General features: G+C 43.8%; 2 protein-coding genes across 2 annotated transcripts in view; both read left to right on the top strand.

The window, feature by feature from the left end:
- Positions 1–8,485, top strand: part of LOC132005819 (zinc finger protein 883-like) — a 16,882-nt gene extending 8,397 nt beyond the window's left edge. Inside the window, 3 exon segments of the mRNA XM_059383341.1 lie at positions 6,457–6,564; positions 6,646–8,193; positions 8,358–8,485. Of these exon segments, the coding sequence (XP_059239324.1) occupies positions 6,457–6,564; positions 6,646–8,193; positions 8,358–8,485 (1,784 nt within the window).
- A 3,593-nt stretch (positions 8,486–12,078) lies between these two features.
- LOC132005820 (KRAB domain-containing protein 5-like) lies at positions 12,079–20,909 on the top strand. The gene is made up of 4 exons (XM_059383342.1): positions 12,079–12,161; positions 15,804–15,861; positions 19,756–19,882; positions 20,800–20,909. Exons 1-4 carry the CDS (start codon positions 12,079–12,081, stop codon positions 20,907–20,909), a joined length of 378 nt encoding a protein of 125 aa, XP_059239325.1.
- The last annotated feature ends 802 nt before the right edge of the window (positions 20,910–21,711 follow it).

Here is a 21,711-nt window from a genome sequence, read left to right on the forward strand (position 1 = left end):
TGAGAGAGGAGGAAGCAGGCTCCCTGCTGAGCAGAGAGCCTGATGTGGGGCTCGATTTCAGGGCTCTGAGATCATGACCCAAGCTGAAGGCAGAGGCTTTAACCCACTGAGCCATCCAGGTGCCCCTTGATTCTATTTTGTACATGTATATGGGGGTCCAAGGACAGCCAGAGTAGCAGAAGTTTCATCAGATAAACTAGCCTTTTATCTTTTGTTTATACTGCTTTGATATCAGGGTACTGCTGATCTCACAGAATGGTTTTGAGTGTATTTCTCCATTTCAAAATTATAAGATTTTTTTTATTGCTAAGATTTTGATAAGGATTGTCAGGAATGAGTTTGTAAATGTTAATTTCTTTCTCTTGTCCTGAACCATGGCTCACCATCTAATGCTCAGGGGTTCTCCCCAACGATCGCTAATTGAACAAAGTCACTACAAATGTAATGATAAGCCACAGCTACACAATTCTCAAGGACTAGTGATCAAATTTTACCCTGTATATTTTTCCTGTTGTTTTGTGAGGATAGAGAACACAAGCAGAGTTTTAGGGTTTTGATCTGCATAGAATGCAATGTTTCATATTAAGCTAAAGACAGATTTTGAAGTCCCAGAACTAAGTAGGAAGAAGCACATGTACATACATATCTGTGTGTACCTATATCTTCAGAAGGAAAAGGAATCTTGGCTCAAACCAGGTCACTTCCAAGTTTGAAAAGTGATGATTTCCTACAAGCAAAGAGATTCTAGCTTCATAATAGAAATAGTTTTCTTCTTTGTATTGTATTGAATTTATGCTTCCTATATCTTGTGTATCTTAGTTTGAGAATCTCCCCATGCGAATCGTCTCTTACATAACTGGGTTTTACTCCTGTAGGATCTACTCTGTTTTTCTTATTCCTCTGTCAACCAGTGCTTAGCTACTTCAATAGAGATTTTAACAAGAGTTTCTATGGACTGACAATGTATTCTAAATTTAATTTAAATGTGAGAATTCTCCAGGGAGCATTATAAATTCCTTGTAGTTAAATTGATAGTCTTCACTCCTGCCTTTGCGATTGGAGAAGTGAGAGTTCCTTAGTTATTCTTCTTTTCCCTTCTAGGAAGTGACGTCATCCATGTTGGCCACTTCAGTGTCAGCATTTGATTAGGTAAAAACATGGAGATTTCACGAATCCATTTTTTTTTTTTTAATTTTTTTAAACACTTACTTGAAGGAAACAAAGATGGGACAGGGCTGGGTGCTGAGAAGATGTTCTAACTTAAACAGAACCCAGTCTTCTGTTAGGAGTGATGGAGCAGCCCAATGGAGGCTATGAAACAGATCTAGGCTGAAACATTGTCCTGAATTCTTCATCTGGGGAGAGGACCCCTGTCCAAGGCTACACTACTGACTCTGAATCTAGAAAGAAAAATTGTACTTCCTTTCTTCCCAAATCCTGTCCAGTTCTTCTGTCCCATCTCTATTTCAGTGATGGAGGCATCAGAGTTGACTTTCCCCCTTGTGTTCTGGAAACCTAATTGTCACTACACTCCCCCTCCCACCTAAGCCAGGCAGGCCCTTGCTTAGCCTTAGGGGTAACTTGGAGTTTTCTAATGCCACTGTAAATGGTTGATAACAGGATCACATGAGGCCCATGTATGTTTTAAATACAATGTTGTCACCACTGCACTGGAAGAGAAGCAAAAATCCATCACTGGGCCACAGGATTAGTTCAAGCATTTGGCACTGGAAGTTGTGAGGACAGATAAAACATGATGTTGCGACAGTTTGAGAGGAAGGTAAGTGCTATGGAAATGAAATTGGCAAAGTCTTGAAATGTGAACAAAGATGTGATAGAGAGTTCCCTTTGGTCACTGCAAGGCCTAAGGAAGCTGCTCATGATGAATGAATGGACAGAGATGCATTTATGAGAAATGTGGTTGTCTGGGATGTCTGATGCTTTTCTCATGATGTAATGTATTCCATGCTGGTCCTGAGGACCAGTTGCTATTGGATGCCATTGATAATTGTACTCTCTGAGGCCCAGATGCATGGAGTGTGTGGAGAGAGGGTATTAGTTGATTTAAACACGGTGGGCATAGTTTAAAGATGTCACATGACAGTAGATGTTGAAGATGAAGAAGGCTGCCAGACATTACCAGTGAGAGCCAGGTGTCTGTTGTGACTTACTTCCTGCAGAGGTTGTCAAATTTTGTCTGGTCAGAATCACTGGGAACACTTTAAATGTGGAGCCCTGTGCTCAGCCTTGCATTACCATGTGAGTAGCTCTGGGATGCAGCCCCCACCTTTCCTTTCTTACCCAGTGTCAGGGACTAGACCTTGTGACCTTATATCTAGGGACACATTCATAGCTGGTTTCTTCAGGAAAGGTAGAAGCCCGTGGGTAATGTAGTGAGATACACAGGTGATGCTGAACATGTGGCAGGACCAAAGGCCATTCTCTGTTGTAGGGCAGGACCGAAGACTGGGGTCTGAGGCTGCCCAGATTCACTGATGAGGCTTCCTGCTCATGCAGAGCAAGAGGTTATGCTAAATGTTTGGTCAGTGCTGCTGGTTTGGTTTTCTCCCCAGAAGCCTGTAAGAAAGGCTCTGAGGTTGTCTAGGGTCTCTGTTCAGGCTTCCAGTGGGGCAGGATTGGAGGCTTGCATTAGCCATGGGAAGTGACGTAGAATGTGCATAGCTACCCAGACAGAGAACAGAGAATGCCCTAGTTCAGAGCATTGGCTGGACACCCAAGTCAGTCACAGGTGCTGATAATTCCCCTTAGCCAGGAGGTTCATCTAAACAGGGGAGTAGGCAATCAGTGGACGTTGTCTGTAATAGAGTCCTACCCACAATGTCCAATCAGTGGACATTGTCTGTAATAGAGTCCTACCCAAAAGACAGCTTTTGGGTAAAAGATTTTGACCATGACTTTGGATGAAAGCTACTTTCTTAGGTTCACAGAGTGGCCAGGGATGTGTCTTTGGTGCTAGAGTGTGCATCTTGGGTATCTTCCAGACCTTTGCAGTTGCCCTATGACTGATGCCTGGAAGATCATAACGTCAAACCTTCCAGGTACATTAACATTGGAGAAGTGCACTTCTAGGTCAGCCAGACTCTTCCATTATTCTACTCCCAACGTCATGTCTGTAGGACATTAGTTTGCAATCTGTGCCTTTTATGCCATAAATCAGGATATATGCTTTTCACTTCCCAGATTATTTTGGGTATGTGTTGTCCCATGACATCCACATAAATTTAGGATGGATTTTGATCTTTGTGCAAAAATGGCATTGGAGTTTTGGTAGAGATTGCATTTTGTGTAGATTGCTTCAAGATTTATTGTGTTTCGGGGCGCCTGGGTGGCTCAGTGGGTTAAGCCGTTGCTTTTGGCTCAGGTCATGATCTCAGGGTCCTGGGATCGAGTCCCGCATCGGGCTCTCTGCTCAGCAAGGAGCCTGCTTCCCTCTCTTTCTCTCTCTGCCTGCCTCTCCATCTACTTGTGATTTCTCCCTGTCAAATAAATAAATAAAATCTTTAAAAAAAAAAGATTTATTGTGTTTCAATTATTCCAGTGAAAGAATACAGTTAGGTTTCCTATAACCTAATTATAGGTTAGGTTACTAGGATTCCTGCAGAGTATATTGCACTTTTCATCATTTCTGGTTTGACCTCTACCATTATGTTAAATTGGAAGCATTTATGGGGGGGTGGGGTTTGCTGTAAATGTATGATTTCTCTGTTTTGGGAATTGTTCTTTGTTGTGTAGAAACAAAACTAATTTTTAATGTGTTGGTTTGTGTACCAGCTTTATAAAATCCATATGAGTTTTAACAGGATTAAAACAATTAATTCTCCTAATTTTTAGGAGTAGAAATGGTGTGGAGTAGGAGGATCCTAGACTCATGTGTCCTATCATGAGCACCACTAGGCAACTGTCAGGTCTTCCTAAATGCCCCAGACATTGGGCTGAAGAGTGACAGGACAGACTTCCTAAGTAAAAGGAAAGAAGAGGCCACATGGAAGATGGCAGATAGTACAGAGACATGGTTTAGGGAGGAAAGGAGTATAGCATTGTAGAGGGAAGGGATCCCTGGTTGTGCGGTAGGTTTCGTGACAGAGGAGCAATCAGGGATGTATAAGGAGGTTTCCCAAAGCCATTGGCTTGGAAGGGGAAAAGGGCTAAATTTCATGAGTTCTTGGAACCAGCACATCCTAAAGCCTGGAGGTTTAATGGTCTGCAGGTTTGGATGGGATAGAATCGGAAGGACACCTGGGTGCTCCTTGAGAGAAGGCTGGCTAACAATCTGGGGGCACTGAACATGGAAACAGTCATCTGAAGAACACCTGGGGTTCACAGTGGGGAGAGTATTCTGTAGTCTAGGAGCATATTCCTGAGAGGAAACATTCAGTGACACGTGGCTACCAAAACATGGGAGCCCTCTCCTGTCCTGTAGCATAGATACTGAGCCCCACTCAGTGAGACACTGACTGTCTGCTTTGCTTGCACCAGGCCTCACCCCTTGTTATTTGAGGGGACTACCCTTCTCAGTGAGGCTTGCCTCAGGCTAAGCACAGTCAGCCCCTGCTCACATCATGTCTCCTGAGCAGGGATTCTGCATGACTGCAGTTCTGGTGGAGTTGATGTTAGGTCTCCTTGCACAATCAGAGCAGAGCTCACCTAGTTCAGACTGGCCACATTCAGGCCAGGGACCAAACACTGCCCATAGCAGGCAAGGAGAGCCCCTGCAGACCACTGGTCTGAAGGATATAACAGGACACATCACTGACTTTTCTAATGGACAGAGGAAAGTAGAGACTTAGAGAAATGCCAAGATGAAAGAATTTGTCCCAAGGAAAACCAGCAGATAAGACCAAGGTCAGGGATAAAATGGAAACATAGTAAGGAACTTGATGGAGAATTTAAGGTCACAATAATAAGGATACTCAAGGAGTGAGAAAACAATAGTGAGAACTTTACCACAGAGATAGGAGTTAAAAAATAATTAGGTGCTTGGTGCCTCACTTGGGGAAGTACTGACTCTTGATTTCTGCTCAGATATGGATCTCAGGGTCCTGGGATAGAGGCTCAAGTCACACTGTGTATTCATTGTGATGCCTGCATGTGATTCCCTCTCTCTGTAGCTCCCACCTGAAATCTTGTGATTTCCCCCCCTCAAATATTGTTGCCTCTTATAATTTTATTCCTACACTCAATTATACTTTGTTGGCTTTCACTTCTTCACTTGTCATTTTAGTCAGTCGTTTTTCTGTTATTCTTTCTTTAGTTCATGGGCTGTCAGTGCTGTTTATCTTTACTGCCAAACAACTCTTCCTGTGCTTGACATGTTCCTTTTTTACTGTACACTTGTTTGATTCAGTTCAGTTTTCTGTTTCCATATTCTCCATTCTTCTGCTAAGTTTGGAGCTCATATGATCCTTTTTGTGATTGTTAGAGATACAGGAAAGGGATTTCTGCTATACTGTGACCACATCACAGAATTCTCTGTTAGGATATATGGTCAGTATGTTCAGTACCGTTGTACATTTTCAGGGGGAGGTGAGGTCCTGATGACTCCTGGTCAGCCATCTTTCTGACATTGTCTGAGTGACTTGATGCTTCTGTATTAGAATTCTTCAGTATATTCTTCTGAATGTAGTAAGTGCAATGGTTTTACATTTATTTGGTATCTTTCAGCTCTATCTTCACATGAGACCCAGAGTTTCCTGCTACAGTGGAGCATAGAAGGTTCTTTCCAGAAAGGGTCAACGCACAGATGCAAAGATAGTGCTGTTGAGATTTTATACTTGTGCACAGACTGGGACAATGATGGGGAGAGTGAAGGGCCACAAAGAAATCCTGGACGATACACCCAAACCAAGGCAATTGGCCTTAATGAGAATGTCACTGTCCCAAATGGTGAAGTATATAAACCAGTGCAGAAAGCCTCCCTTTTTAAGTCAACTATTTCTACAGAGCAGTGTGTTTCTGTCAGCACAACCTCCAATCAGATAGTCAACCATAGCGATTTGTCAACAGACCACTTGGAACATCTGGAAAGTAACCTAGTCCATGCTGAGAGTAATGATTTGAGCCATTTGGAAAATAGGATTGGTCTGACTTTAAATCAGAGAGTCAGAATTGCTCAGTGCACTGAATCTCAGAAAACATTGAACCAGGGTTCCAGTGTTCACAGATGTGTCAGGGCTAGGTTTGCAGAGAACCATTATGAATGTGATAAATGTGGGGAAGGCTTTCATCCAAGCTCTAACCTCAGTATACATAATGGTCACCATTTGGGAGACAGTCCTCATAAATATAATGAATGTTGGAAAGCTTGTAACCAGTCCTCCAGTGTTGCTGATCATCAGAGAATTCATGAGGGAAAAAGCCCATTCACATCTAATAAACCAGGGACCATGTTTAGTCAGTCATCAAGCCTAAACATCAATGAGATAATCCCTCAGGGAGAGGAAACTTACATTTTTAAGGAATGCGGTAAATCCTTTGATTGCCACTCAACACTATCTCAACATCAGCCAATACATACTGGAGAAAAAATACACAAATGTGAAGAAGGTGGTCAAACCTTTAAGGACTGTTCATCAAAAAATGGACATTCGCAGATCTATTCTGGAGAGAAACCCTGCAAATGTCAAGAATGTGGCAAGGCTTTTAACAATCACTCAAGTCTCCATAGACCTCATCAAATTCATATTGCAGGGGAAAATTACAAGTGTAATGAATGTGCCAAAGCCTTTACATCATGCTCAAAACTTATTCAACATCAGAGAATTCATAGTGGAGATAAACCTTACCAGTGTCAACAATGTGGCAAGAGCTTTGATCACAGCTCAACCCTTACTCGACATCACAGAATTCATACTGGAGAGAAACCTTACCAATGTCCAGAATGTGGCAAGAGTTTTAACCAGAGGTCATCCCTTATTAAACATCACAGAATTCATACTGGAGAGAAACCTTACCAATGTCAAGAATGTGGCAAGAGCTTTAACCAGAAGTCATCCCTTATTCAACATCACAGAATTCATACTGGAGAGAAACCTTACCAATGTCAAAAATGTGGCAAGGCCTTTAACTGCCTTTCACACCTTTCTGAACATCATAGAATTCATACTGGAAAGAAACCTTACCAGTGTCAAGAATGTGGTAAGGCCTATGCTGTCCATTCACAACTTACTAAGCATCACAGAATTCATACTGGAGAAAAACCTTACCAATGTCAAGAATGTGGCAAGGCCTTTAGTGACAGGTCAATCCTTACTGAACATCACAGAATTCATAGTGGAGAAAAACCGTACCAATGTCAAGAATGTGGCAAGGCCTTTACCTGGAGGTCAAATCTTTCTCGGCATCAGAAAACTCACAGTGAAGAGAAACCTTACCAATGTAAAGAATGTGGCAAGGCCTTCAAGTGGAGGTCACATCTTTGTGAACATCACAATATTCATAATGCAGAGAAACCTTACCAATGTCAAGAATGTGGCAAGGCCTTTAACTGGAGGTCAGGTCTTGCTAAGCATAAGAGAATTCATTGTGGAAAAAAATCGTACCAATGTGAAGAATGTGGTAAGCCCTTTAAGGACAGCTCAACTCTAATTGAACATTGCAGAACTCATACTGGAGCGAAACCTTACCAATGTAAAATATGTGGCAAGGCCTTTAACTGCCTTTCACGCCTTTCTCAACATCATAGAATTCATACTGGGGAGAAACCTTACCAATATCAAGAATGTGGCAAGACCTTTCGTTACAGGTCAGCCCGTACTCAACATCACAGAACTCACACTAGAGAGAAACCTTACCAATGTCAAGAATGTGGTAAGGCCTTTATCCACAAATCAAACCTTATACAACATCACAGAATTCATACTGGAGAGAAACCTTACCACTGTCAGGAATGTGGCAAGTCCTTTAGCTGGAGGTCAGGTCTTACTCACCATTACAGAATTCATTTTGGAGAATAATCATACCTATGTGAAGAATGTGGCAAGTCCTTTAGGGACAGCTCAACTCTTACTGAAAATTACAGAACTCATACTGGAAAGGAACCTTACCAATGTCAAAAATGTGGCAAGGCCTTTATCTGCCTTCCACACCTTACTCAACATCATAGATTTCATACTGGAGAGAAACCTTACCAATGTCAGGAATGTGGCAAGGCCTTTAAGGTGAACTCATACCTTAGTTGACATAGCAGAACTCATACTAGAACGTAACCCTATAAATAATCCAAAAATGTGTCAAGGCCTCTAACTGGTGCCTAAGGCTTAGTCAGCATCAGAGAATTTGTAATAGAAAGACATCTTACCAATATCAAGACTGTGGCAAGGCCTGTAGACACAGCTCAGGCCTTACTCCACATCACAGAATTCATACTGGAGAGAAACCTGGCAAATGTCATGAATGTGACAAGGCCTTTAACTGGAGGTTAAGTGTTACTGAACATCAGAGAATTCATCGTGGAGAGAAACCTTAGCAACGTCAAGAATGTTGTTAGGTGGGGCTCCTGCTGGGTCAGTTTGTTGAGTGATGTCCTTTGGCACAGGTCATGATCTTGGACTTCCTGGATCAAGTCCCATATCCGGCTCCCAGCTCCTTGGAGAGTCTGCTTCTCCCTCTGAACTTCTCCTCCACTCCTCACTCTGATGCTCTCTCTCACTCATTCTCTCTCAAATAAATAAATAAAACCTTAAAAAAAAAAAAAAACAAAAAGAATGTTGTTAGGCCTTTACATGCACTCAGTCCTCACAAAACATCATAATATTCATACTAGATAGAAGGCTTAACAGCGTATAGAATGTAAGAAAAGGGCACCTGGGCGGCTCAGGCAGTTATGGGGCTGCCTTCAGCTCAGGTCATGATCCCAAGGTCCCTGGATTCAGCTCTGAATCAGGCTCCCTGCTCAGCGGCCAGCGTGTTTCTCCCTCTCCTCCTGCCTGACCCTCCTCTCTACTTGTGCTCTCTCTCCATCTCTCTGTCAAATAAATAAATAAAATCTTGAAGAATGAAAGAAAAAGAGAATGTGAGCAAAATTGGTTATAGAGTGCTCACTGATTTATGCCTACAAGAGAATTCATATTAGACAGTAACCTCACAAATATAACCAGTGCGGCAAGGCCTTTCTCTAGCATGCATGTCTTCTAAACTGAGAATTCATACTAGAAAGACACCAGATGAATAATGTGGCCAAACCTCCAGCAGGCACACAACCCTTACTTCACATCACAGAATTCACCCTGCAGAGAAAATTACGGATGTAATGAATGTGAGAGAGTGACTAAGGACTGCTCCTTCCTCACTCCATATGAGAGATTTGAAATAGGAAAATAAGTCTACAAATGCTAACAATGTGTCTGACCTCTCAGTGGGACTCCCAACTTCCTTAAATTAACATCATTGTTTTCATATAGGAATGAAAGTGTGAAATGTAAAGAATGTGGCCAACTGGAATTCAGTGCTTACTCAGTATGTCAAAATGCTCACTAGATTCAAACCCTTTTAACTTCGTGAATGTGGAGAGGCCTTCATTTTAGTATACACTGGAACACACACCAGAGAGTGCATTAAGGAAAGTCCATTGAAATTTAGCAATATTTTGAAAACTATTGAATTGAATATCAGATGCCAATGAATGTTACAGAAATCAAGCCAATGGAATACATTATTCACCCTACTCGGACATTACCCTGCATGAAAATAGTGATTATAAGGAGAAATCAGACTTGAACACTTAGCAAATGTATATGGTAGTCTGTTGAACAGATTTAGGGGATGGACTTTTTCATATATATAAGGATTTCAGTATTTTTAAATTTATACATTAATCCTATATGTGATTTGTGACAGACAATATTAATGTATTTACCCTGAAATCACTCTGGAAAATTGTTCTTGTGGGTGTGTAAGAACACGGGGATGATTGTTGCTACATCAAAGATATTAGAGGTCCTGCTCCACTAAGTGGGACTCATCGTACCTAATTTTTCATGGTAGAGGACCGTATGATATACAACATATGAAATACATCTCAGTGGAGATGGTGCTTACGGTTATAACACTGATTTAAGATTACATGGGATGGGTGTAAAGATCACACATTTCTGCATTTATTGACACTAAAGAACTTCCTCAATATTAGAAATAGGAGGTTTTCCTAATTGTTCTTTAAGGAAAAAAAGGTAGTTGTGCAGTAAACTACAAATGTATCTTCCTAAGTGCAAATGTTAGAGAGTATGACTTGATGTGGTTAAATGAGGAAATCCTGACAGATGACTGCACGAGGGTAGCTAACTCTTACCTACAATGCCATAGCAGTGCACATACACATTTATGAGCAATGTACCTCAGTTGAGAAATTTTTGGCAATACGTACTCCCACATCCTTCTGACAACCCTTGAATGCTTTTGCACGTGTGTTTTCTGTGTATTTTCATTAATAAAACAGTGGTGTTTCTCCCTAAAAGAATTTATTTATTTTGTTGACAGAAAGTGATCACAAATAGGCAGAGCCATAGGGAAGAGGAAGCAGGCTCCCGGTGGAGCAGAGAGCTCAATGTGGCGCTGGATCCCAAGACCCTGGGATCATGACCACAGCTGAAGGCAGAGGCTTTAACCCACTTAGCCACCCACATGCTTCAATAAAACACTGTTTTTTAAGATATGGTTATGAGTATGTCATGAATGATGTGCTGTTCTACATCTTGTGTTCATCTATTTCATTGCTGGTTGTACAGAGCTGATCGAATCCATCACCTGTTTGGTACTGGAGTAAAACAATATACCTAGGACACCATTTTCCCAGTGCTCTGAAGGTTTAAGGGGTATGTGATTATTTTTCCTCAGTCTATGCTATGATTTTCTCCTCTTTGTGAATAGGATGATATTACTGTGTATTATGTGTATTACCAAGCTTTGTGACATAGAGGTATTGTTGGTGTTTTAGCTCATGTACTCCATGATACTGCTACTTGGTGTTAGTGTTGTCAGGGCCTTGTACTGACAGGAGCCCTTTTCACTAGTGCATTCCCCAGTCAGCATGTTATAGGGTGACTAGTTAGTGGAACATCTCATACGACATCTGTACTCTCTCTTAGTGAGCCACCAGCACTCCTTTCTTCCAATTCCTTCCTTCCCATGTCCCATAGAGAAGACTCCTCCTCCCCCAGAGCTCCCCTAAATCTGTTTTAGTCAGAATGGCATATTCTGCACATAGACTTGGGACTCCATAGTACTGTCTGATGGCCCCAAATGAAAATATGTACCCCACGTCCTTCTTTGAGGGTGGTTTTCATGTGTCTGTGAGGTACACATGCACATATGACCACACTATGTATGTCATAGATACTCCATAAGAAAGAGAAATCTGTCCCAATCAGAGTGATGTGGTAGCCCAGGAAGGGATAAAAAATATTTAAGAGAAGGAATTAGCATGTAGAGGAGGACAACTGTGCTGTTTTCCAAGTGACTTCCTAGATGTAAAAAAATTACTACTACTTGTTTTATGACCTACCTATCTACAGATCTCCAGTTGTATTCGCCCTCATTTTTCTTTCTAGCTACATAGGAACCACAGCCGTTCTCTTTTGCCTGTGTTGTGGAGAGCGTGTCTTCAGCAGATGCTTAATTGAGATTAGACAGATGGAAAGCCAATGGGTATTAAGACATTTAGCATGGGGATGTTGGAATTTAAGTAAAATTTGAGGAAGGCACCATCCTTTGAGAGAAGGACAAGACCTATTAAAATGAAATGTGAGGAACTCTTTCCCATGTGGGGAGGGACCTGGAAGTGGCTCCCTTTAGTCACTGCAAAGGTACAGGCAGCTCCTGTTGGTGTTAATTGATGAATACATGTCATGGGGAGAAGAGATGGTTAATGTGGGTTTCTCAGGAATAGGGAAGTTCTGCCTTATCCTGATGATTTGGTCGACCTCTTGCGTCTTCCTGAGGACTAATGCTGTTGGCTGTCAGTGATGACTGTACTTCCCTGCCTAGATCCACGACAAGGGATGGAGGAGGGTGTTAGATGATGCAGTCATGTGGGCAGCTTTAAGATGTCACATGGTAGAATAGATGTTTGAGATGAAGAAGCCTTATGGACAGTGGGATAGGCTGGAACGGCTGGGCATGTGCTATGATTGCTCCCTCATTTCTAGGTAGGTAACCCCATTTCCCAGGTAGTTAACCCCAGTCAAGGTGAGATCCAGTATGGTTGGGAGATCCTTGAGGGGAGCTACTTCACTGTTGTGCTGAACCTTCCTCCCTTCTTCAGTGCCATCATGAATGTAGTACTAAGGGTGTCTGGGTGGCTCAGTCATTAAGTGTCTGTCTTAGGCTCAGGTCATGAACCATGCATTGGGCTCCCTGCTCAATGGTGAGTTGGTTTTTCTCTCTCTGCCCATCACCACCCAGCATCACAAGTGCCTCTCTCATTCTCTCAAATAAAATATATTTCTTAGAGATTTTATTTATTTATTTGATAGAGAGATTGAGTTCACTAGTAGGCAGATTGAGCAGAGAGTTCACTAGTAGCCCTGTTGAGCAGAGAGCCTGATGTGGGGCTTGATCCCAGGACCCTGAGATCATGAGCCAAAGGCACAAACTCAACCCTCTGAGTCTCCCAGGCACCCCAGAAGTTGATATCAGATAGAGTTGCCTAGGGGCACCCGGGTGACTCAGTGGGTTAAAGCCTCTGTCTTCGACTCAGGTCATGATCCCAGGATCCTGAGATCAAGCCCATCATGGGGCTCTCTGCTCAGCAGGGAGCCTGCTCCCCACCCCCGCCTCTGTCTCTTTTGCCTCCTGCTCTGCATACTAGTGATATCTGTCTCTCTGTCATATAATTAAACAAAATCTTTTTTTTTAAGACTTTATTTATTTATTTGACAGAGAGAGATCACAAGTAGATGGAGAGGCAGGCAGAGAGAGAGAGAGAGGGAAGCAGGCTCCCCGCTGAGCAGAGAGCCCGAAGCTGGACTCGATCCGAGGACCCCAAGATCATGACCTGAGCCGAAGGCAGCGGCTTAACCCACTGAGCCACCCTGGTGCCCCTAAACAAAATCTTAAAAGAAAAAGTTAAAAAAAAAAAAAAGACTTGCCTACCTTGAACAGACACATGAAAAAATGTTCATCATCATTAACCGTCATGGAGATTCAAATCAAAACCACATTGGGATACCACCTTACACCAGTTAGAATGGCCAAAATTAACAAGACAGAAAACATCAAGTGTTTCAGAGGTTGTGGAGAAAGGGGAACCCTTTTACACTATTGGTGGGAATGCAAGTTGGTGCAACCACGTTGGAAAACAGTGTGGAGATTCCTTGAGAAATTAAAAATAGAACTTTCCTATGACCCTGCAATTGCACTCCTGGGTATTTACCCCAAAGATACAGACATAGGGAAAAGAAAGGCCATCTTTACCCCAATGTGTATAGCAGCCATGGCTACAGTCACCAACGTGTGCAAAGAGCCAAGATGACCTTCAACACATTATTGGACATATATAGTGGTGTATACATGGTCCATATATACAATGGTGTATTATGCCTCCTTCAGAAAGGACTAATACCCAACTTTTGTATCAACATGGTCAGGACTGGAGGAGATTATGCTGAGTGAAATAAGTCAAGCAGAGAAAGTCAGTTATATGATTTCACTTATTTGTGGAGCATAAGGAATAACATGGAGGACATTGCATGATGCAGAGGAGAAGTTAGTCGGGGGGGCATTAGAAGGGGAGATGAAGCATGAGAGACTGGTTTCTGAGAAACAAACTGAGGGTTTTGGAGGGGGTGGTGGGAAGTTGGGTGAGCCTGGGGTGGGTATTAAGGAAGGCACGGATTGCATGTAGCACTGGGTGTGGTGCATAAACAATGAATCTTCGAAAAGTGAAAAAATAAATTACAAAAAAAAAAAAGTGGTCCACTTGGAGGGACAAACATTGTTTCATAAATATTTAGTCTTAACTTTCTCCTCTGAATACAATCCCCTCCTTGGAAATTCTAAATCCCACCTCCTCCTCCTTAAGTCACCGTGACACAGAAGCCTCACCTTCTCTTTGAGCCTCATGTCTTTCTGATGCCCTTTTTTTTTTTTTAAGATTTTATTTATTTATTTGACAGAGAGAAATCACAAGTAGATCGAGAGGCAGGCAGAGAGAGAGAGGGAAGCAGGCCCCCTGCTGAGCAGAGAGCCCGATGTGGGACTCGATCCCAGGACCCTGAGATCATGACCTGAGCCAAAGGCAGCAGCTTAACTCACTGAGCCACCCAGGCGCCCTCTGATGCCCATTCTTAAGAACTTATTTTTTCTTGTGAAAATGTTTGACATCATTGAGAACAGCACAGGAAAAACAAACTTTCCTCTCCTCACATTCATTCTGTTGTGTGAACTGACCTCCATGCTTCAGACCCGGAACAGAACGTGCAGACAGAGCTGGGGGTCAAGGGCAGCCAGAGCTTCATTGCTTTGCCAGCCAAGGAGGCCTCAGCAGGTCGGGGCGTGAAACCCGCAGCCCACCCAGAGGAAGTGGCTGGGGTTTGTAGGAAAATACTGGATTATGTCTGAATTCCAGAGGAATTGTATCTGTGCTGCCAGTGCTGTTAATCATGTTGTTGGGGTGGAACCGGGTTCCTGAAACAAAGGGCTGAGAAGTGAGGAGAAGAGGTTTGTGGGGAAGAGAAAGGTTACTTATTTGGAAATGGAGTCTCACTGAAGCATTAATTGCTTTTTTCTTTGTTCAACCTACTGCTTTCCAAATGGTTTTTATTACAGTCAGCAAGACAAAGGTTGTAAGAAGACTGCATACTTTACAGTGAGAAAACACTCACTGTTTTCTGGAATGGCTAAAATAAAGAAAAAGGATAACATCCAATTTTTCTGAGAATGCTGAGAATTAGAATTCTCATGTATCACTGATGGTAGGGTAAAAAAAAAACAAAAACGCAGTATGGAAAACTAGGTGGCAGGTCCTTATGAACAGAAACACTTAGTGAAGGGGACTATTTGTCACTCAAAAATACATATTTTTGGCCTGAGCATTATTTTTGCCTGGTTATTTTGAATCAAAGGCAGATAAAGGAAAAACTCTGAAATCCTGTGTTACTTTGAAAGAGACATTTGCATTTATACAGGAACGTTCAGTCTGTCAGTGGTCCCCCTCTGTGTACCAGAAAGAGGGAGAAGGTGTCAGTCTCCAGAAACTCTGATGGTGGGAAGGCAGAGCTAAACTCTGCTCCCAGCCTCAGCCTTGGTTCCCCTGCTTGGCCTAACCCTAACCTCCCCAGTTCCTTCCCAGCAGGGTCACCTGTGGAGTTTCAGGAATCTTCTCTGCGGGCCTCCCCTTCAGATTCTGTCAGTTGGTTTGGGCGAAAACAACACTGTTGTGTTAATTAAGGGCGCCTGGAGATTCTCAGGGAGGCCAGGGGGGAGCCTGAGGGCTTTTGTTGGTTTTCTGAGAGGATTTGCTGCTTTGGTCCTGGAGAGGTGTCGGGGTCTCTGCCCTGTGAGTCTGGGAGGGTCAGGTCCCTGCAGCCCGCGGTTCCGATGCTAACACTGAGGTTGTGAGTGGCGGTGGCAGGGGACCACTCCCTCCCCACAAAGCAGGAGAGGAAAATGCAGGGATGGGTGTCCTCAGGGGAGCTCACAGTTTCTGAGCTGCTCTGGACACAAAGGACTGGGAAGTTAGGCCTTTTCTGCATCTCTGAGTCCTGCCCGCGGGTGAGTGGTGAGGAGAAGGAGCTCTGTTGCTGGATTTCAGGGCATTTTCTCCTGATGCAGCTGTGATTTCCCCCCAGATCCCTCATGAGGACGAAATTAGAGGTGGAGGCGAAGGCAAAAATGGCCGGTTCTCAGGTGAGCCTGGTGTCCCCACGGAGCCGTGTCCTCTGTTTCTCCACAGACCCTCGTGTTTTGAAGGTACAGATACGGATGCCTCGACTCTGGGTGCTTCTGGCTTCTGCCTTCACCTGTTTTTAAGATCTGGTCAGAAGTGATACTCATGGTTAGGTCTTAAGAATGCTTCACTATGGGGCACCTGGGTGGCTCAGTGGGTTAAGTCTCTGCCTTCGGCTCAGGTCATGATCTCAGGGTCCTGGGATGGAGCCCTGCATATCGAGCTCTCTGCTCAGCAGGGGGCCTACTTCCTCCTCTCTCTCTGTCTGCCTCTCTGCCTGCTCTCTGTCAAATGAATAATGAATAAAATCTTAAAAAAAAAATTAAATTAAATTTAAAAAAAATGCTCCTCTATGTCCCAGAGCCTTCTGTCCTGCGTCCCCAAGCTGGCTTCGATAGGGCATCAGCCATTGTCACTTTGACTTAAAGTCCCACGAGGAGTGACAATATTCCGTTGGTGGCAGGTCTGGAGGGGAAGGTGTCGAGTCTGAGATTCCTGTGGCTGATGAGGTCTGGTCCTGGGATGTCAGGGAGGGAAATTATTTCTCATTTGGGTTCCTCTGGATTCTCTTATCAGCTGTGTGCAGCGGCGGAGTAAGGAAATGCAGATATAAACTCGATGAATATGAGTCCAGAAAAACTTGGAAACTTCTCACTCTAAGAAAGGGTGTGAGTGTCTTCATCTTTAGCACGGGAAAGAGATATTCTACTTAATGTCCATGAGAGGAGGGTTCCTGGGGGCTCAATCAACTAAGGTTGGACTGTTGATTGCAGCTTAGGTTGGAATCCCAGGGTTCTGGACTGGCATCCCCCCTTCTGGCTCTGTGCCCAGAGGGGAGTCCGCTTAAAGATTCTCTCCTTCTGGGACGCCTGGGTGGCTCAGTTGGTTAAGCAGCTGCCTTCGGCTCAGGTCATGATCCCAGCGTCCTGGGGTCGAGTCCCACATCGGGCTCCTTGCTCAGCAGGGAGCCTGCTTCTCCCTCTGCCTCTGCCTGCCATTCTGTTTGCCTGTGTTCGCTCTCTCCCCCTCTCTCTCTCTGATAAATAAATAAAATCTTTAAAAAAAAAAAAAAGAAATAAGCAATCTTAAAAAAAAAAAAATTAAAAAAAAAAAAAAAAAGATTCTCTCCTTCTCCTGCCCTTCCCCATCTCCTCTAAAATAAAAATCAATCTTGGGAATCAAGGGTGGTTCAGTTGGTTAAGAGTCTGCTTTCTGCCTTCAGCTCAGGTCGTGATCTTGGGGACCTGAGATCCAGCCCCACATGAGGCTCCCAGGTGGGCAGGGATCCCGCTTCTCTCTCTCTTCCTCTGATGTTCTGCCTGTTTGTGGTCTCTCACTCTCTCTGAAATAAACACAATAAATTTTTCAAAATTTTATTTATTGTGGCACTTGGGTGGCTCAGTGGCTTAAGCCTCTGCCTCCAGCTTAGGTCATGATCTCAGGGTCCTGGGGTCCAGCCTCACATCGGGCTCCCAGGTGGGCAGGGATCCTGCTTCTCCCTCTCCTTCTCCTGTTCTGCCTGCATGTGCTCTCTCACTTGCTCTCTTTGAAATAAATACAATCTTTGTAAAATATTTATTTGTAAGAAAAAGAGCGAGAGCACAAATATGGGGTGTTATGGGCAGAGGTAGAAGGCTCCCCGCTGAGTAAAGACACTCCTCCTTGGCCTCAATTTAGGAGGCAATCCAAGACCTTGTGTCTTGGCCTGAGCAGAAGGCTGATGTCCACTGACTGAGCCATCCAGTTGCCCCTATAAATAGAATCTTTTTTTTTAAGTAAAGATTTTATTTATTTATTTGACAGATGGAGATCACAAGTAGGCAGAGAAGCAAGCAGAGAGAGTGGAGGAATAAGGCTCCCTGATGAGCAGAGAGCCCCATGCAGGGTTCCATCCCAGGACTCTGGGATCACGACCTCAGCCAAAGACAGAGGCTTTAACCCCCTGAGCCACCCAGGCGCCCCTATAAATATAATCTTTAAAGAAAATGAAAATAAAAATAAATCTTAAAAATTCAAAGAAAAGAAAGGAGTAAACTAGTTATTTCTAGCACAGGGACGTTCTCAGTGTAATGTCTCTCTCAGTTGCTTGGGGCCCCAGACGAGTGTCAACGATTGGCTGGAAGTCTGTCCAGCAGCACTGCAGGAATTCCCCTGAGGCAGGACAAAGGTGGTGGAAGTTCCCTGAAGACGTAAGAGATCAGCAGGCAGGAGGGCACAGGAGAGCTTGTCTGCAAGGGGCAGTGTGTGGGGGTTGCTTTTCTGGAGAAGGAAGGTGAGGAGTTCCGGGGAACCTGTGGGACTTGCTCCTTTCTGCTCATTGTACCTGGTTGTCATAAGCCCATAAGACCCTTAGGGTCTTGCTAGTTTTGAGGTGGGTCCCCTACTGGGCCTGTCTGGACTCAGCCAAGGGGACACTGGGGCCCTTCCTCCACTCCTTTGCTCAAGCCTGCTTGCCTAAAAGCAGCCTCTACAGATTGTATAGTGATTCAGTTGTTTAGGTGTATCTGCTGTATTTCCAAAATCAGATTGATACTCTGAAATTGTTTTCAGTCCAGTGGAAACCCCAGCGGATGATGTGTCCCTTGATGTGCATTAGATACTGATAACATTTGTTTCCATTCAGCTGATGGGAACTTCTTTTATTGGTTTGGTGCTGTCTGCCGGATCCTCCCTAAATGTACCAATTTTACCCCCTGTCATTTGTAAGGAACATGGGATACTGAGGAATATGCAGGAACTATCACATTTCAGGTATAAACTTCTTTCTTCTGCATTTCTCTTGCTTGTAGGTTCATTTTTTTTCTTTCCTTCCTTCCTGTTTTCATTCCTTCCTTCTTTCAGCTGAGAGAGTGATTGAGAGTGATGAAAGGGAAAGAGGGAGAAGCAGATTCCCACTGAGTGGGGAGTTCAACTCAGGGCTCTATCCCAGGCGTTTGAGATCTTGACCTGAGCTGAAGCAGACCCTTAACCAACTAAACTATCTGGATTCCCCCTTGATTGTAGTTTCTGAGGAGAACAAAGTCAGAAGAGGTGTGGATAAAATTAATTGTCCTTCAACTTCCAGTCTGTTGATAAATACCTGAGAAAGGCAGAGTCGGACATTCCTCAGGGAACTCACAACTGCCTCAAGGTTAATGTTTTGTTGGATGCAAAAAGCAGCCTTAGCCTAACAATAGACCTCCAGGTTTCTGTAATTCCTCTTTAACATATGAAAATTGCTTCAGAAATGAATTCTACTCCCCAAATGTAGCTCAGGCATCATCCTTCAAGTTTGGGGCCCACTGATAGCTATCTGGAGGGTCTCCTGACTAAAGTGTTACTAAACAGTGAGTGGCCTCATCAAAACACCAGCTGGGAGGTCCTGAGGGTCCTGGAAACTTGCTTCCAAATTCCTTAGAGCCTCCTGCTATCCCTCACCTCCTCCCCATCTGACAGCATAGAACCAGTCACTGCTCACATTCCTCTCCTTGTGTTAGGACGACAGTGTTTGTACCACGGGTATCTCAACAATCTTTCTTCATCATTCACTCTAGAACCCCAATATTTCACATCAAAACATGTGTAGAGTTTCTTGACCTTTGGCTTCTCTCCCACATCCCAACACTTTGCACTGGACAAGGAGGGCTGTCACCTCTGTGTAGTGGATAGAGTTGACTTCTGGGAGTGAAAGGAGTGAAAGTTCTCGACCAGGCAGCGCCCTGCCACATAGGTTTTTTTTTTAAACTCCACACCCATCTCAGGGAGAAGGAAAGGTGGGATCTGGTTCTAGCTGGTGACATTAACTCCTACTTTCATTGTCGGAAACTTCGTGAACTGCGTCAGTGGCCACTTGGTGACTGTGGTATTTATTACAGGGACTGCTGACCTTCAGTGATGTGGCCATAGAATTCTCTGAGGAAGAGTGGAGATGCCTGACCCACAGTCAGCGGCAACTGTACCTGGATGTGATGTTGGAGAACTATGGACATCTCCTCTTCTTGGGTGAGGAAGACTCCTTCCAGATTTCCCAAACCCCACTCAGGGTTTTGTTTTGTTTTGTTTTGTTTTGTTTTTTAAGATTTTATTTATTTACTTGACAGAGAGAGATCACAAGTAGGCAGAGAGGCAGGCAGAGAGAGAGAGCCCGGTGCAGGACTCGATCCCAGGACCCTGAGATCATGACCTGAGCCGAAGGCCCTGGCTTAACCCACTGAGCCACCCAGGCATCCCCCACTCAGGGTTTTATTCCTTCCTGTGAAGACTGTCTTTTCAGAGATTTTTCTTGGAATGACTAGAATTCAGATCCAGGCAGGCAGAAAGGGAAATAAGTAGGGCTTTGTAGATGGAGAGAAAAATCTTCATGATGTTTTTTCTCAGCCTTAGCTTCTCCTTCCTCAAGGAAGCATCATTGCCTGTGTAGATGAGTGGCAGTTCTCAACCTTTAGTGACATAGAATGGTGCTGCTCACCTCTTAAACTGAAATTTCGCCTTCTGATTATCATGTCTACTACTTGGAAGTATAGGTCAGGATGATGTGAACAGTGGAAATTCCTCTTGTGTATTCTTTTTTTTTTTTTTTTTTGAAGTCTTTATTTACTTATTTGACAGAGAAGGATGACAGGTAGGCAGAGAAGTGGGCAGAGAGAGAGAGGGAAGCAGGCTCCCTGCCAAGCAGAGAGCTTGATGTGGGACTTGATCCCAGGACCCTGAGATCATGACCTAAGCCGGAGGAGGAGGCTTATCATCTTGAGCCACCCAGGTGCCTCGCCTCCTGTGTTTTTTAAAGGGACTGTTGGGGAACAGCTTTTGGGAAACCATTTTCTAGGATTGTACAGTATCATCTCTTCTCTCCTGAACACAAGACTGATGGAAAGTTAGAATTGTCAGCAAGAGTCATTTTCCTTTTTCCTCATAAACAGGTCTCCTTCTGTCAAAGCCAGACCTGATCATGTTTTTGGAGCAAGAGAAGCAGCTCTGGGATGTGAAGAGAAAGGAGACCAGAGGCTTCCATCCAGGTAGGTGGGAATGAATGAGGCAGATGACAGGGGAGGTCCAAGTCTGAAGGAGGAGGGTGGACCATAATCAGTGGTTCGAGTAGCTCTCCTTGAATGAATGTCAGTGGGAGACTTTCCTGGTTTAATGTCTCTCTCTTTCCAAGAGAAACTATCTGCTCTCCAACATTATCAAGTTCTTGTATTCTCTAGGGATTCTCCCTGTGATGGTCCTTCACATCCATAGGGAGAGTCAGGAGACTCTCTTTTGAGGGGGAGGGCCCCCCTAATCTGAGAGCTTTCTATTGTTGTGAGGGCCTTGGAGAAGTCATCCGATTTCTGAGGACCTGTACACCATGCTCTTTGTCAATTCTGGTTTTCATTATGGGACAAGTAGGTTAGGGTAGTTGTATGCACACTGGGGCTTGTTGGGGAAATTACTGGAACACTGGAGAACTATTTTTAATGTTTTCTGGCTTATGCTTTCTAATGTATGGAGGCTTTAATCTTAGTCTTACAAAATTCAGTTTCAGTAACTTCATAGGATAACACAACACTGCCCTAAAATGAGAAAATGTACTGCTTTATTTCCCTTCAGATGTTTTTTTTTTCTTTCTTTCTTTTTTTTCCCATATAGAAATTTCTGCTCTATGAGTTCCATTCCTCAGTGGTGAAATACTGTAATGTGTCTATTTGTTTATAAGAATTCTGACATACCGGATACCTGGGTGGCTCAGTGGGTTAAGCCGCTGCCTTCGGCTCAGGTCATGATCTCGGGATCCTGGGATCGAGTCCCGCGTCGGGCTCTCTGCTCAGCAGGGAGCCTGCTTCCCTCTCTCT

The sequence above is a fragment of the Mustela nigripes genome, chromosome 17, assembly GCF_022355385.1.
Source record: "Mustela nigripes isolate SB6536 chromosome 17, MUSNIG.SB6536, whole genome shotgun sequence".
Lineage (NCBI taxonomy): Eukaryota > Metazoa > Chordata > Mammalia > Carnivora > Mustelidae > Mustela > Mustela nigripes.